Source organism: Trachinotus anak, unplaced genomic scaffold (assembly GCF_046630095.1).
Source record: "Trachinotus anak isolate AG129_WGS33_773 ecotype Australia unplaced genomic scaffold, CSIRO_AGI_Tana_v1 ptg000026l, whole genome shotgun sequence".
NCBI classification, from domain to species: Eukaryota; Metazoa; Chordata; class Actinopteri; order Carangiformes; family Carangidae; genus Trachinotus; species Trachinotus anak.
Genome location: NW_027273877.1, coordinates 10054798 through 10072273, shown reverse-complemented (window position 1 = coordinate 10072273; position 17476 = coordinate 10054798). Strand labels below are relative to the sequence as shown.

Here is a 17476-nt window from a genome sequence, read left to right as displayed (position 1 = left end):
ACAGTGCTGTGCATGAATATGCTGAAACACTACCTTCATTGAGCCTGCTCATGTTTCTTGTCAACGGTGAACTGTGTGCAGCTAATGAACGCTCACGCACCAGAATGCAGCAGCGATGCACCAAAAAAGCTGTTTACCAACCCGCCAAAAAACATCAGAAGAAGAAGAATTGTGTTTTAAGGCAGCACCCGGCTTGTGAAGTGAAGTCACAGCACATCTCTCAGCCGGTGGCTGTAATGAAGCCAGTGGTGGGGCCTGCAGCAGCCTGTAATCTATTTTATGCTTTTGAACTGCTGGTTCATTTGGTTCATGCAGGGTGAATAAAATTTCCATTGAATCTACACTGCATTACCTTCGCTGCACATCTCATACATTTGTCAGCTCATCTGTTTTAAGTCACCCTGCTTTTTGACACATATGTTGAAGTGGTCAGACATAGATTTACACTGGTTTTTCTTGGCTTTTTAAAGTAACCTCTATCTGTGATTCTATGGTAGTATACAGTAATGCAGCCATTATTTGGGGCTGGGGATGGGACTATGAACTTATATCAAAGTGTGAACTTGCACAACACTGTAAACTATACGTTTACGTTTGGCTTGGATATGCTTGGCTATATCAAACCAGTCTGACATCTAGACTGGTTTGATGTAGCCCACTCCTGTTATCTATGTCATCAAAATGAGGAAATCAAACAACCACTGATTTAATCTGTTTATCTGTTAGGTTAAAACACAGTGCACACGTGTGGTCACACCAGCATTTAAAACAGTCAAATTTTGTGGACAGTATCAGTCGAATGCACTGGGATCCATGCAGGCTGGATCGTGGGTGAAATCATTCCACTGGATTAGGAAAATAGGAGGAGCCACTGATTCAAGAAGTCTTCTCTATTCTGTTTTTCCATTTTAAATTCTTCTTAAACTTGACTCTTCTGGATAATGTATGTCAGAGATTATGTTATAGCCACCATATGTAATTATTTAATCAATTAAATTATTATTCATTTAATTGTTTAGCTTCAGTTTGTCATGCTGGACAGCTGTACATACTACAATAGCCTTCAGCCTCTGCTGCTATTGCCATGAGAAAAAAATGCAAGGTGGTGGGAACTGAATTTTAAGCTCTGTGATTGGATGTTTTCTGTCGAACTGTACCTGAGTCATGGTGAGTTTTTATGTATGCAATATTCAACTTTTTTTTTTTTTTCTAATACAGTCATTAATCTTTTGTACTGCTGATTCAACCAGGTGAGTTTAACGTCCATCCGGGTGGAACGAGACCTCCAACTAAGCTGGAAAGTCCGGAATGGAAGATGCTAGCCTTAGCTTATTAGCAGACAGTTAAAAGCCAGGAGGCAGTGGTAGAAAAAAGCAGCCCAGCTTGTTAACTCCTAGCTAAGTTCCTAGAAATGTAATATGTGACATGTATATCCTATGATGCTGCTATATATGTTACATATCATATCATCACATATATTATTATCACATATATACATCCTGTGGATATATGAAATACCCATAATAGAATTTGTATATGTGCATATATTAAAAATATCTATCATGTTTTCATATAGAATATAACATGTTGCCGCCATATTTGTTTATAAATGCAGGTTCATTAAAACAACATACATAATTCAATATTCTCAATATTCAATATTCCTAAACCATGTCTGTCTTCTCATTCTGGGAAAGTGGTTGCAGACTCTTGGACCCAACTATATATGATATCAACATATATCGACAGGCTTAGGGATAGACAGACATATGTCCATATATGAAAGTCTTACAATTTCTAATAGGTTTGATATATGGTCTAATGTTTTTATTTTATATTTCATATATGGAAAATCACTGTCCATATATTACATTTGGATATGGATGCCTTCTCCTTTTGGTGGATTATTGTCAGGAAGACAATATCCATATTCCCTGCTGGCATGTGTGTTACACCAACAGCACCTACAGCAGTTCACCAACTACATCACCAAGCCTCTACAATCAATATTCATCAGACTCAGAATCAAATATTTCCCAAAGTTGTGTGGATGAATTTTGCTGTGCCACGCTCTGGTTTGACCAGGCCCTAATACAGACGCCATGTGACAAAAGCATGTTCTCCTCATGCCACCATTTTTAGCTTTCTGCTACGTCTGGCATGTTAGTGTAACCAATAACCGTCGGGGGGGGGGGGGAATAGCCTGCCCAGGACAGCAGCATCTGAAAATAAAACAGGGTTTTTACCCGCCACATCCTATAAATATGGGTCAGAAATCCTACACCTGAGGCTGCGGCGTAACCTAATACCGGCATGATGACAGAAGCGCAAGGATAATGCCTCCATTTATCACCAGAGATAAATGTTCACGTCATGGTCTGGAGCTGTCAGAGAGGCAGAGACATGAGGGTTTTGATCCTTGGGAGCAGCGACAACAGCGCTTTGGATACCACTGGCTTCTGAGAAGGGTTACAAAGCCGCCATAACATGGAGGTGAGGTAACCAGGCTCCAGGAGGGGAGGCAGGAGGGGAGGGGGGGCTTTTGGGGGGGGGGGGGGGGGGGGGGTGACTGGAGGGAGAAAAAAAAAACTGGCTCTGTCTGCAGCGTCATGTTCCCCTGTAACAAGGAGATTTATTGAGTGGAAGTGTGTGTAGGGACGCATGTGTGTGTGTGTGTCTGTGTGAGAGAGAAATAAAAGTTAAAACTCAATAACTTCTAATGAGAATATTTTCAAAGATTTCAAAATCATTTCACCATCTCCCTCTGCTGCCGCTAATTAGTACTGGCACCAGCGGATGTTTAATTAGCATTAATAATAGCTTTCAAACATGTCTCATTGCTTAAGATGCTCAAATATAACCAGGGCCAAATCTCTGTTTACACTGTGGGTATTGATATCAGATAAAACTTTTCCAAAGGCTTACACTTAAAACCTATGTCACTTCTGTTTAGAGGCACATTTTACCACTGCACTGATTTTCTCCCTCTCAGAGTATTAGCTTCTTATCTCTTCAATTCCACGCCAGAGGCACAAGTGTTGGCACCGGATTTTGGGGGGGGGGGGGGGGGTAATGGAAGTGGGAGAGGCCGGGAAAAGTCAACAGGGGAGGTCATGCACGACTCAGTGGCTATATTGAGCCCCGGCTGAGGACCATTGACCTCCCTGTCACTGCCTCCTTTGCTGCTGCCTGTGCCGAAGCAAGAGGAGAGAGGTGAGGCGCTGCGCCGCTGGCTATAGCAGGAAGTGAGGAGGTGAAGGGGCGGCGTGGCGTGCTAGGCAACGAGACCACTGAGGAGAATGTGTGCGGGGAAGAGAGAGGAAAAAGAACAAGAGAGCAATTTCAGTTTCAGAGTTTATGGGCGTGAGAGACGGCAGATTGGCGCCGTAGCTCAAAGCGAATTCAAGGCCCACAGATGTGTGTCAAGCAGAGGCCGTTTCCTAATCACAGAGGTGTCACCGCCCCTTCTCCACCCTCCCCCTTACAACAGAAGTCTTAAGCAACCCAATTTTCTGTTCAGTACGTACTGACCAAACCTTTTGGCTAGCGAGGTTTGACAGCAGAGTCAGAACGAGCTACACTAATTGAAATGTCAGCCACGGAGGGCGATTTCTTCCTTACCGACGAAAGCAAAACAGGAACAATAATTGAGCTGTCAAATCTATCAAAATAACCCCTCTACATTGTGAATGGATTACCCTGGAGCGCCTCCTTATGCTAGGCTAAGCACTTTGTCTCTGATTTGCTCTGCTTTCAGAATATTCTAGATCAGACTGCTGGTTATGTCTGGTGGACGGAAAACGGAAGGGGCCCATGCATGTTTTATGACAAAGCACAAATCCTGGTGGAATCATGGGAACATACTGCATGACATATCACATCTCATTCCTTACGAAGCTCCTGCCGCTGACAGCCCAACACAATACGGCCCCTCCACTTGCCGCCACCTGCCGCCTGGGCACATCAAACCAATTCATTATCAGGTGCAATGTCATCTACCATTTCCCATCTCTCGCTGCTTCCACTTCTGCTTAGGTGGCAAATCACTTTAAAAGAGCTGTGCTGACAGCAGGGGCTTACGTCGATACGAGAGTCAGCTTTAAAATGCTGACAGTCCGCACACATCTCTTACCTTCTTTAACTGTGTAGGTCGCCCTTCACGTCGAACAACAATAGAATCCAAGAGAATAGAAAAAGACTTTGGAACTCCAGGAAAAAGAAATCAAGCTTAACCCTACGCAGCAAGCAAATCCTGGGCAGAGGCAGACAGTGAGGCTTGGAGACCAGCTCCAGCAGTGTTCTCCACAGCTCAGTGAGGCCCAGGGATCCAGTGACAGCTGATTTTATTTTAGAAGCCCCCCTTCGTAAAAAAATAGGATGGACTTAGGCGAGAGGGTAAATGGATGTGGGTTTTCTTTTTTTAGTGTCATGTACCGAGGTACCCAACATGCTCTTAACCTTATGTCACAGTAGTCTTATGGACAAAGACGTCCCACACTATGAAAACAGACACTTGGTATCATTTACGCAGCGGAGCGCAGGGACACATTTGGCATTTGGAATCACTGCTTGTTAGGATGGTAAATATCATGACATTTTATGACTCAGCGCAGCCAGTGCAGATACATTTCATACATATTGTTTCATAAACACACACATACAAGCAGTATGAAAGTGGTATTCAATGACAACACAACAAACAAGACAACAGCTAGACGACAAGATCGTACTCTCATGTCTGTGCGCTGCATATGAAGCTAGCCCATATGGAATATAGAATATATGTATGTATATTGTATTTCCATATAATTTATATAAATATAAAATAAAAACATGAATGTAAAAATTATGTAATACCTATTAGAAGCCCATACAAATATGTATGTTAATGTATGTTTGTATGTATGCTTATATGCTCATGCTTATATTGTTGACCTATGTTTTGTAAATATATATCCATCTCAAAGCCTGTCATGTAAATAATAAGAAATTAATTTTAAAAATATGTAAAAATTTGTATATGTCTGTTGTTTTAATAAACATATAAACATGTTATACCATATAATGGTATATGTTAACATGTCATCATATAGATATTTCTAAATATATATTTACATATGGAAATTTTGCGATGGGTATTTCACATATGTTGTAAACTTATATCTTCATATATGTATACATGTGATAATAATATATTATAGGAGTTGTATATGGCAACGTCACTCTTGATATAGGGACATATAGTATATGTAATATATTACATTTCTGTATTGGAGGGTCCGAAGCTCAAAAATACAAGGAAGAACACCTGTAAAGCTCACAGACTGAAACATATACTGTATGTTGCCTCTTTAATCAGCGAAGAAAACAATGAAATGCTGAAATGAAAAACTGTGGCTTTTCAGGTTTCAGTTACATGGTGAATCGGTTTACAACCAGAGAGACGTTCAAGCACGTAAACACTACTTTACTGAGCTCGAGAGGTACTTGCACATGGATATTTGAGACCATGGGCCCCTGAGCACAGACAAGTAAAAGCCTCCCCACCCCTTTAACACAGGAGCAAGAACCCCGTAATGATAGTCTGGTCATTTTGCATCTCTTTGTGGTTGTTTTGGGTCATATTTTAGTTGTTTTCAATTCTTTGGGGTTAGTTTGAATCTCTTTGAGGTTGTTTCGTGTCTCTTTGTAGTTGCTTTGCAATATTTGATGGTTGTTTTGTGTCTTTGTAGTTATCTTGAGTTCCTTTGTAGTTGTTTTGTGTGCAGGCTCCAGCACAAGGGTCCCCTGAACCCTTGGGCCCCTGGGCCTGTCCTGGTTGACCCAGTCAGTAATCCATCCATGTGCTGGTGGGCATATTTTTGAATTTTGGACAGAGTCAGGCTGGCTGTTTACTCTCCTTTTGTTTTTGTGCTAAGCTAAGCTAACCAACTGTTTCCTACAGTTACAGACATGAGAGTCATCTTCTCATAAAAAAATAAGCATATTTCCTGAAATATCTATTTATTTCTTTAAAATAGATGGATTCAAATGACATGGACTTTCCTGGAATAATAATAATAACTTTTCTCTACACGGCCCTCTGTCTCTATCTACATTAATTCGAATTAGTTCAATTTGTATAGCGCCAAATCATTATACACATTATCTAAAGGCACTTTACAGGGTAAGGTCAAGACTTTTCTTTATTATAGAGAGAAACCCAACAGTTCCCACAAAGAGCAAGCAATTATTTTTGATTACTGATTCCTGTGTCAGGGAATGGTTATAAAACCATTACTTGTAAATCTCTCTTTTTCCAAAGAAATACTTTGATTATCCCCTAAACTAAGTTCAGTGTGTTAAAGTTGTGCTTGTGATGCCTCTCCAGTAAAATACTGAAGCTGCTCAGCTTTTGCCAAGGGTTAGGTGTACCTAGGTGAAACCTTTGTTCCCTCTAAAAACTCATCTTGTACACGGCATGCCTGCAGTCGAACCTCCTCACCTCCTCACATGGACACTGTAAACTACAACCAATGCAAAATCAGGAAATCCAGTGCAGTTCCTGTTGTGCAGCAGCCCAGGAGGACTGAGCAAGAAACCTTTAACAATCGAGGAACACTCAAGCAGGAAATCTACTGATGCAAGATAGGAATTCATATTGATATCCTGTCTTTTTCTTTGTGTTTATTTCTTCACTTCCTCTTTTTTCATACGTCTTTCTTCGATATATGTTGCCCTGAAGCACTGGCAAAGGTCCTCTTTTAAACCAGTGACCTCCCATTTGTGTCTGATCACCCTGGGGCCTTTGATTGACTCTTTTTCAACCTACATCCTTTCTCGACAATACAAGAATCTAGCTACTGTAACCCTGCAGGAATCAAAGATGTGTATGTCTATTCTCTCCATAATATTAGCTTTGATCATGACTGTTTACTGAAATCATATATGAAACACAAGGTGTTCTCCAGGAGCCCACCCCATGCGGCGCCGCTGGCAGCACATCGACTAGAGAAAAGCGTGGTTATCGGGCTTGTAGAGAAGCTGCACTCTGCTGATAATCCCACTGAAATTGCACATGGATTTTCTGTTAAAGTGGAAAATAAACATACTCTTGCAGAATACCTAATGAAGGTGCCTGAGAATGTCCCCAAAACAAGATTTGGAGGGAGTCCACATTGAAGTAAAAGTGATTTTAAACTAAAATATCTTTCTAAAAGTAAAGTGCTAAATGCGATTAATGTCTTTAATTCATTAGAGTAAGTTGCCAATAAATATATTGTGTTCTATATTATATAAAAGTGCTGAGCCAAATTTCCCAGTGCAGACAGAAATGGGTACGACCAACTATTATTTTGCAATTTTGGTGACCAAAAGTGCAAATCTAGTGCAACCAGGTGCAACCTGGTGCAACTATGCGCAACCAGGTGCAAGGGCTGAAAACAGAAGGAATACAGGGGAACGCAGAAGTTTTTAGTAAAAAACAAATCACATGTGCGCCTCTCATCCCCTTTACAAGAAGCAGGGTGAGGAGGGAGAGGAAAGTTCATCCCCATGAACAAACATACTCCTGATGGTGTAATTAAGAGGTGAAGGAATATCTGCACTGCTGGTTATAATTGTGCAAACAATTATTCTACAAGCAAATTAATCTGAACTCTGCAGTTCGTCTCCTCCTCTGCATATTTGGAAACACATTTCTTTAAAGTAAAATAATCATAAATAATTATGTATACTCATTTAGCTAACAGAAAGAAAGTGACACAGTCCCCATCCTGAAACAAATGCAAAATACAGTTTGGAGATTTGATAGTGGGTCTATTTAGAAAAACTCAGCAGTTATCATTAAATCCCCATTAAATAATTGATGATGGTATCTAAGCTGTGCCAGCAGTGGGTAAGGTAAGCAGGATTTAGAACAGGTGTGAGTCTGCATCTATTTCAGGGAGTTACAAGGAAAAGTAAGTGAACATGAGAGACCTGTGCAGGATAAAAACAAAAGTGAATTAAAAAAAATCTTCTCACTCACATGTTGGATTTGTCCACAACATATAGATGTGGATCGTTTTGTGTTGTTACTGAGATGCGTCGTTGCATCACAACTGAAAATGACTCCAAGCGGCAAAATCATAGACTGTAAATAAAGATGGACGTAGCCTCTGTGACGTCGCCCACAGGTTTCTGAGGAGTGGGCTTCTCTGCAGTGCATGGTTTTCAGGAGGTGCTGGACTAATTCTCGGCACCAGGATTACAGTGTGCTGCTGGATTTGTGCCACCACGCCCTCTTCTGCACCTCTCCTCCTACCAAGGTGCGTAGCAAGTCACCAGGATACCAAACTGGTGCAGTCAAGGAAATAACCTTGAATATTCAACAAAAACAGAGCCCAAAATAACAGTGAACTTTTAAACTTTGAAGGTTCAAGGAAACAGCTTTTCGCAGGTCCTCAGAGGAAAGGACTCCCTTGTAGATGATGGATGGGTGAGCAAACTAAGCTACAGGTCATACCAGACCAACTCAGGCTGAAGCAGGAAAACCCCTGTGGGAGTGTATGAAGCTGAGCGAGGGTGTGTTTTCTCGCTTATGAATTCAACTTTTCTTTTGTATTTTCTCTTCTTTTAAAAGTCCCACTTTAAAGATGAAATGTTGGTAACATAACGGATATGATAAAAAGAAAAAATACCACTGATTTCCACCATTAGTCAAGATAAAAGCAAAGATATTATAGCGTAATAATGATAAGACGCTTTAAGATTATAAGAATTTCTTTGCTCAGCAAGGTTAAGAAACATATTCTTTTCTCTTTCAACCATCTTACTAATTTCTGTGAATATCTAACCCATGTGCTGTGTAGACACTGTACTGGTTCACCTGGAGGAACCGAGAACCAGCCTCACGTCAAACCTCAATTTTCAATTTCCCAACATCAGTCATCTCTTAAGATCTCATTTGTGTGCTCTAGCAGCCACTAAGGGAATCAAATCTGAAACTGACAAGAAGAAAAGCTCTGTTCATCCTCAGGATAAGATTATAAAGACATCAACATTTGGCAGGCAAATCTCGGAGGAGATTAATTAAAACAAAAAACTGTGTTTTGGCAAATCCTCCTCCAACTGGGAGCATTTGCACACTTCTTTGCAAAGTTCTCTCTGGCCCAGGCTGTCTGACAAGTTTAATCAGCCAGAGTCTAATATATATATATATAAATACACACACACGCATATATAAATTAATATATACACGCAAAACTTTTAAAGAACAGAGGTCTCCTTTTTAACACTCACTACTGTGTGTACCACAAAGCCATCCACAATCTCATGGTGGTGATTCTGGTGTAATACGAGAGGAAACAAGTAAACAAGGATGTCTATTTAGAAAGAGCAGCAGCATGGAGATTTAGAGGTGAGCTTTGCATCTGTTTAAAGTGCAGTTACACCCTGCTTTATTTACACACTGCGGCTTTGGAGGGAACAGCTCCCGAAGCCCTCCCGCCACCACTGTCAGTCATTTGACCTGGCGAAGACGATGCAGTGTTGTCACCGACAACTTGTCAGCAAAGACAAAAGCTTGTCGCTCAGTCAGGTCAACGGGAACGCCGGGGATCGTCAACAAGCTCCAATTTTAGACACGGAACGGAGGTTTAGAGACGCGCGGGCCGACACAAAAGCCTGACTGATCTCAGGTGGAGATGCAGAGGCTCTCAGTCTGCGTTGGTGAATATGTTGAGCGTGAGCGTGCACGGTTGAGCTTATGAGCGTGTGTGTGTGTGTGTGTGTGTGTACACCTTGGTGCTACTGTAAAGCTGTCAACACTTCCATCACTTTGGATTCTCACTTTCCTACAACCACTCACATACTCTGCCTTATGTTTATTTGTTCAGTTTACACTGGCGTGACAATTTAAAGTCATGTATGTTGGCAAAGTATATACAAGAAAGTACAGAACAAAGAAAAAGACAGCTATCAACAGTCATGATGCTAACAAGTTAGCCAAATCAAATTAAAAGCTCTTGATTTCAGTGTTATGTCCACAGCTTGTTGCCAGTGCCACCTAAAGGGGAAAAAAAATGTAATTGCAAGTTTATTTTTTAAAGAGGCTCTAAGCCTCTCTTCTGATTGGCTGATTTTCTGAGTATTCAAATAAGAATATAGCAGATTTCAGGTAAACACGCAGAGAAACTAAATCCTTGGGGTTGGGGTGTGCCTGAGGGCGGTGACTGCTTTGTTGTGACTTCACAAAGTTACGGTCCTGACATCCTGACGGCTCGTTTTAAAGGCTCAGTTTCTGAATATGAGCTGTGTGCATTTCTGTTTGAGACTTTCACAGTATTAATATAGAACCTAGACCAGCTTTATACAGTATGGGACATTAAAGATATGTATCTCTATGGGTCTTATATTTTGGACACATACTGAGGAAATGTATCTTTGTTTTCACTCTGGTACATCCCTCTGCTTGTTTCCATGACTTTATGTAGAGGTCTCTTTCAGTGGGCACTTTGGTGGCCTTGAGGTTAAGGCACCAACCATGAAACACAAAATCCCTGGCTCATGTTTGGCTGGGGACCCCCTGTTGCATGTCATCCCCAATCTCTTTGTCCTTTCATTTCCTCTCATCTCTCCGTTGTTTCCGTCAGATAACAGCAAAAAAAAAAAAAAAAGAAAACAAATGCCTCACAACTAATTAAAACAAAAGTCTCCACTTCATGGTTCATCAAAATGGGTTTTTGCTTTCATTCAGATTATTTTTAGGTGTTCAACCAGTTGAATATCACCGATGGCGAATTGGTAACAGCTCAGTTCATTCATTCAGCTCATTTCCTTCCCTGCCTTGTTAACAACACTCTTCCTTTAGGTGTTTTTCAAAGGCTTGGATAGATGACACTGGTCTGGGGCTCTGCGGCCGGGTGGTTGTACTGGTCAGTGTGATGAAGGTCAAAGCCAGTTCTCTTTTGCCCCAACACAAATGCACAAAAGTAACACTGATACTGTGATAGGACACCTGAGAGCCCAATATCTTTGAACTCGCTCTCTTTAGTTTGTTAGTGATCCACGCAGAGTTAACAAATTGTCTGTACCTTGCACTGTAAGCTCCATCTGTGTGTGCTCTGCTATCAGCCTCAGTGGAAAACAAACTGGAGGTAGCCACCGCAGTGTTGCTATCACAGTAACGGTAGCACAGTATCTAGCAAGCCACAAGCTTCCCATTTAAAAAAAAAAAAAACTGCCAGGGAGGCCGCCTTATCTAGCAAAGAACAATCTACTTTTCAAAAGCCGCTTTCTGCCAAATGTTTATCTCATAGAACAAATGGGACAAAACATTGCATTAAGCATTCTGCAGCCTTTGTTCTTTGCTCGACAGACTAGTGTAACCACAGTGCAATCACAGAGCTGGGCCTCCTGTCAAATGTTAGAACACATCTGATGTTTGCATCAAAGCTTTTTGAAAAGTCACTTTTAAATCTCTTTTTTTAAAAAAAACATATAATTCCCAAATGAAAAGGCAAGAAAACTACTCACAAGGAGCGCTGTCCTGAGATGAGGCCATGGTCTGATCTGTTGTCTGGTCAGCCTGTGTGAGACCGGTGGACATCGCTCTCCTGGATGGGGAGGTGTGGACAGTTGTCACTTCCTGGTAAGAGAGAGGGAGCGCTATCAGAGGAAACACCTGCGAGAGGTGACGCTGCAGGTCATCAGAACCAAATCGCCTGTACACACCCCGATATAGACACACACACACACACACACACATACACACAACAGAGGACACACATACCTTTAAGTATGAAAAATGATACAGTCAAGCGTCTGGTGACATTTAAGCTCCAGATTCCAGTGAAACTTTGTTGCTGTTGTCTGGTCTGCACACACATCATTTACACACACACACACACACACACACACACACACATGTGAGTGCAGAGAGAGACGACCTTGAACTCAATGTGAGCAGCAGACACTGAGTGGAAAGTAAGTGCAAACAGCGTTTGGTTGAATTTTAATAGCGCCACTCTATCTGTGACTAAAGGTGTTTTCACAGACTTCTATTGATAAAAGGTACAACATTGGTAAATGGCATGTCCTTGGCGCATACAGACTTGTTTTTCCCCTGGAAGCATTTTGTCAAAACTTAGAAGTCAGCCTGTGCAACACGCCTATTCAGTTGCAAATCATCCCTGTGGGGAACAAACACACCTGTGTCTGTGTGTTTATGTAGGCGTGTGTGTCTTTGCAAATGTGCGGGTGTGTTTTTTTTCATTTGCAAATCAAATGTATTCCCCATAGCATTTTTTTTTTTTTTTTTGACAGCTTCTTCCTGGGCTCCAACGCAGAGTGACAACAAACATGCAACAACTCGTGCACGGCAAACACACACACAGACACACACACACACATACACATATGCATGCATAAATCTGTGTCTGGTCCTCCTCTCTCTGCTGAAGGTGTCAACCATTATTTCAGAAATGCACCAAAGGACAAAACATTGTCCTCAAAAATCCCATCAAGCAAATCCCTGGAATACATCCATGGTCATTTGCATACTTTCCTACAGTGTCACACACACACACACACATGCACACACAGCACGGTAGAACAGGGATGTAAACATAATCTCTCCCTTTCTGTCACTGTTATTTTTGCTCTCTTGCTGAAGTAGCCCTCACATCGAATGAAGCTCAAAGCACACAGTCCACACAGGCTGCTGCTGCTGCTAACCACAGCTCCCCTGTGCTCTGTGTTTGACTGCTGATATTAAACACAGTATTTTGTCTACAACAGGTTGTTACTTTGCACCGGGGGTTGATTAAGTGCACAAGACAGTCAGGATGTCTTACAGGGCAGTGTGTGAAAAATGCATGTGTGTGTGTGTGTGTGTGAGTTTGCATTGCTTTGAGTTCATTAAAGAAGGGAATGTCACTGACTGAAAGCCATTAAAGAGACTGAAACATTTATCTCTCTTTGGTTTTCTGGTGAGCTTGTTTACACTTCGCTTGTGCGGTGAATTATGAATACGTATGGTGTGTGGGTGTAAACATACTTGTGAAAGTCTTTTTCTGTGTGCTGGTCGATATTTTTTTCAGTTGCAGATGAAACAACATATCTACCAATCACATTGAAGGACTGGCTATGTGCACACACGATACAGGAAGTACAGGAAGTTGTAAACTAAGCAAGAATACTGTGGCCCTGAGAGCTCAATGCAGTGCAACTTAAGAAAACACACGCAACATAGGCAAACTCGCTGCACATACTCACAACACAACCAAATACAGAAATGCTGCAAGTAGCACAGACGACAACAGAAGTGTTTCCAGGGGACACTAAAAAGTTATGAACCCAGCTGGGACACCTTTGTTCAATTCTTTGTGACTTGTGTACTTTGTGCATCCCGGGTTCATCACTTTTTGTGTCTTCTGTTGTCGTCTGTGCTACTTGCAGCGTGTTTCTTTATTTGGTTTTTGTGTATTTTGCTTGTGTTGTGAGTATTTTGCAGTACATGCATTGTCAAATTGATGAAGATGTTTTCTGAATTTGTTTGTGTTTTGTCTATTTGCATGTATTTTCTTAGGTTGCAGTGTGCTGAGCTCCCAGGGCCACCGTAGATACAGTATCTGAGCTTATGTCAGGATTAATGGATGAATTACGTGATGTATAAAACATGAAAAAAATACAAAAAATGGCCAGCACAATTTTCTTAAGCCAAAGTCTTCACATCTTGTTCTGCTAATCAACAGACAAAAAAATATCCCAAGTTAAAGTCAAAATAGTTGTTAATTTCCCTCGATTGATTGATTTGGGTGTGTTTTTGTCACATTTGAGACATCTTGCTAAAACCTAACAGAGAAGTACACACAGCTTTTCAACCAGTTCTTCGATTGCAAGTCGCTGATATCAGCAATGTAGTAATCAAGGTTGTCAACAGGGATGAGGTCATTCATTAGAAACAATGTAGAGCAGTATGTCATCCACATAACAACCAAGCCAGACACCATTTTTATTTTTAACTCCTTTAACTCCTAATTTATTTTAACAATACTGACAATCTTTACTTATAGTGTGTACCCCTTTGGAACAGATATACACACTTTTGTCTTCAGACATTTTTTTTTGAAGGCAGCATGAACAATAAAGAAAAACAGGACCCAGGACTGAACCCTGGGGCACGCCACAAAAGTATTTACTCATTGTGAACAGAACTCCCCAAGTAGTCTCGACCCATTCAGCATGCCAGAAATCCAGAGCCCGACCTGAGATAATCCCCTCTGACAGTATAAAATGCAATACTGCGCTCAAACAGATCCAAAATAGATATTTTTCTAGCATTCATGTGTGTTCATATATCATTTACTTCTTAGAGCAGACCCATCTCAGGGCTGTTTGGCACAGAAGCAAGACAGAACTTAGAACTGAAGCCAGTAGCATTTGAGAGTAAATATGTTTCCATACAAACGCAATTTTTCAAAAGCCAAAAAGAAAAACCAAAAAACAGACGGTCTGCAAAGAGAGCGATAACGTGCAGTAATTCTCCTGGCAAAAACGAACTTTGCAAAGCTGGTCAGGGGCACAGAGGTAGCTTACTTTAAGAGCATCAGCCACAAGACATTAAAACTGGATTCATTTAGATGAGGTATTATGTTAATATTACAGAGTAGCAGCAGACATTCAGAAAAGTACTGGCTATTTTTCTGATCGCTTATTTTGGAAGCTTCCTGTTAAAATGTCTTAGAACTGAAACCAATAATCAGTGTCCATAAAACGACCGATGTTCAGTTCACCAGATATTCTGTGACATGATTCTTCAGAAGTGAGAGCTGCTGTTATCCATTTTATGAGCTACAGTAAACGGATGAACGGCAGCAGCGGCACAGCACAGTGTCTCATGCAACCATCACCGAGCGCTATCCAGCTTTGAGTCCCTGCCATATGTTCTCTTTGGCGCGGGCTGCCACAGAGGAAGGCGGGAGGAAGAGGGAATAGGAGTGGTGGTGGTGGGGATGTCTCTGCGCATCTCCCACAGACTGACAGAGTTAATAAGGAACAGTGCTTGGTGAAATCTGTCTAAATGTACAGGCCTGTCGTGGGAGATAATCCCTGTGTGGAAAAAAAAAAAAGAAAAATGACTGGATCCTCTGAAAAGTAAAAAGCTAATGAAATCAGTGTGGGCCATCTGGGACCATTTCATGTGTGACAGACGCCCACGAAGAGGCCAGTCGGACCCGCGATGGTGAAACCATGGTAACAGTAATACGCGCACTGTTAGCCTGGGGAGGTGACACCCTCCACCTCCACATTGCTGCCTATTAGAGGGAGACATCACCGGAGCTTAGACTGATCCAGCTCGCTGTCACACGCGCAGGGACTTTACGCTGATCGTCTCATGTCAGCTGTGGACGTCGTCGTCCTCTAATAAGCAAACGCTTCTACTAGTAGAACTTTAATGACATGCCCTAGTGCACGGAGGGTCTCCGCGGAGGGCTGTCCGCCTCTCTCTCCTCAAACGTTCTCCATCTGTCCTCCTCCCGTGTCATCCTCTGTTTAAGAAATGTCAGTCTTAATAAGTCAATTAGTCAAAAACTGAGCCCTAAGGTTTTGTTTTTCTCCACCCACAGAAGCGAATGTGCCAGCTGGGTGAGAGAAAGTCAGCTGTGGATGTAACTGTTCACTTCGATGGTGTAATGCTGTCTTAACCTGAATCAAGTGGGTGTATCGGAGTCCACTGCAGAGTTTTTCACAGAGGAAGAGTCAGTACTTGGGCACCAATGTGTTGATCGTAATATTTTGATGTCTATTAATGCCCGAATCTGGTTATTCACTCAAGGTTATGGCCATGAGATGGAGTTTGAAAATGGATTATAATCAATACATTTGGGGGGAAATGACTGTGGCTCTAATGAGTCTGACTACAAGTTATCACAGATCTGCTGTACGTCTCACCTCCACCTGAAAAGCTCCAAGAGCTCGGAAACTGCTCAAAGTGCTTTTAGTGCAGTCAGTGCAGCTACAGTAGCAGGTGAAATCGATAAGTCCGTGGGTTCGATATTAGATGTGACATTTTGGAGGAGAGAGGTCACCCACCTGAATGCAATGAACTCCTTAAACAGATCTTATTTTGGAACTGCTCTCTTACTTTTCCTCTCCGTCTCTTTGGCTTTTTCTTTTTCCTACTCTCCTTCCTTTTCTCCTTGTGTTTCGATCTATGTGTGGAGACATCTCTCTGGGCTGCAGCATGCTTGTTATCCTGTTTGTCTTGCAGGTGAATGGTGGGTGGGGTTGTGCCATCAGTGGAATCGGGCGCTATCACGATCTGCACCGAGGGAGACTCTGCAACACCTCTTCACACCGAGGCTTCACTTCACTGTCCGTTTGGCATTTTGCAAATTAAGTGGTTCATTTAATGCTGTTAATTTACTGCCTTTGTGCCATTCACGTGTCTGGAGCGGCACTTTAGCTCTAGTTGCTGTCCGGCAACTGACTCAATGGGCCTTTAGAGGCAAGAAATCACTCAGACATGAGTCACTGTTTGAGTATTTAATTTTAAATTAAAGGATTTCTTTGTCGGCAACACACAAGTGGATCCGCACGTTTTGGACGCCACCACAGTTCAGCCACATGCACACTCCCTCTGACAGCTCTTGGAGTGAGTGCTTCTGGCTGTGAAAGCTGCCTTATGTGTTGGCTGGCATAACGTACAAGTGCCTGCTCTCAAACATGACTCACGAGGCTCGACAACAGTAAACAAATCACTGGGCCTGACTGAGGCAACCAGTTGCTTTGGACATGTTTCTCTAAAACACGCCTGACCTTCTCCAACAATTCAAAGCAGTGAGCCAAAGGTCTCAGCAGTCAATTCAAACTACCTGAAGGGATATTTTGAAGCGTTAATGTAGAAATAGTTTCCCAGTTACTGGGATCAAGGGTCTGTGTCAGATTACACGTATACAAGTTGAATTTTTTGAGGAAGCTTGCTAATATTTTTCTGTTCTCCACTGTAAATGAAACATTATTTCAATTATTTAGACTTAATAAATGGTAAAGGCATTTGTCCTCCTGATGAAAGGGGGTAGAGGTGGGGTAAAAAAAAATATAAATATCCATAAGAAGAGGGGATCTGAACCTCTCGTCTGTAATTCTGAGGTAACTGCTCCTATATTCTGTACACAGTCTGTACACCGCCAGGGATCCTGTTGGTAATTAAAGAAACTAGTAGAGCAATTAAAGGGCTCTCCACTCCATGTTACACATAAAGGTTACTTGTCATGGGGATTCAAACTCTGCCTGGAAAACCACTTGTGAAATGTCTGAAGCCTGAGAAAATAACCCCAGTGATGTCAACAGGGTTATTTTGACAATTTAATATTCACGCATCAAAAGATTTTCTGAGCTAATTATCCATGTTAATGCTACCTAGAGTAGAGCTCTATGTATATATATACAACTAAAAAAACATACATTGACACCTGTAACAAGGTTGTTGTGACATCACAAGGTTTTTATT

The 17476-nt window shown here is 41.7% G+C and overlaps 1 protein-coding gene across 3 annotated transcripts in view; it reads right to left on the bottom strand.

Annotated features, from left to right (window-relative positions):
* The window catches only part of xirp2a (xin actin binding repeat containing 2a), a 52670-nt gene that overhangs the window by 21348 nt on the left and 13846 nt on the right, over nt 1–17476 (bottom strand). Inside the window, exons 1-2 of one of the 3 annotated variants that reach the window (XM_071464925.1) lie at nt 11753–12552; nt 11497–11608 (exon numbers count right to left, since the gene is read on the bottom strand). In XM_071464925.1, the coding sequence (XP_071321026.1) occupies nt 11497–11569 (73 nt within the window). In that variant the 5' untranslated portion in view covers nt 11570–11608; nt 11753–12552. Of the gene's footprint in view, nt 1–4132; nt 4929–11496; nt 11609–11752; nt 12553–17476 lie in introns of those variants that run through there. The other 2 variants (XM_071464924.1, XM_071464926.1) reach the window with 2 other exon arrangements.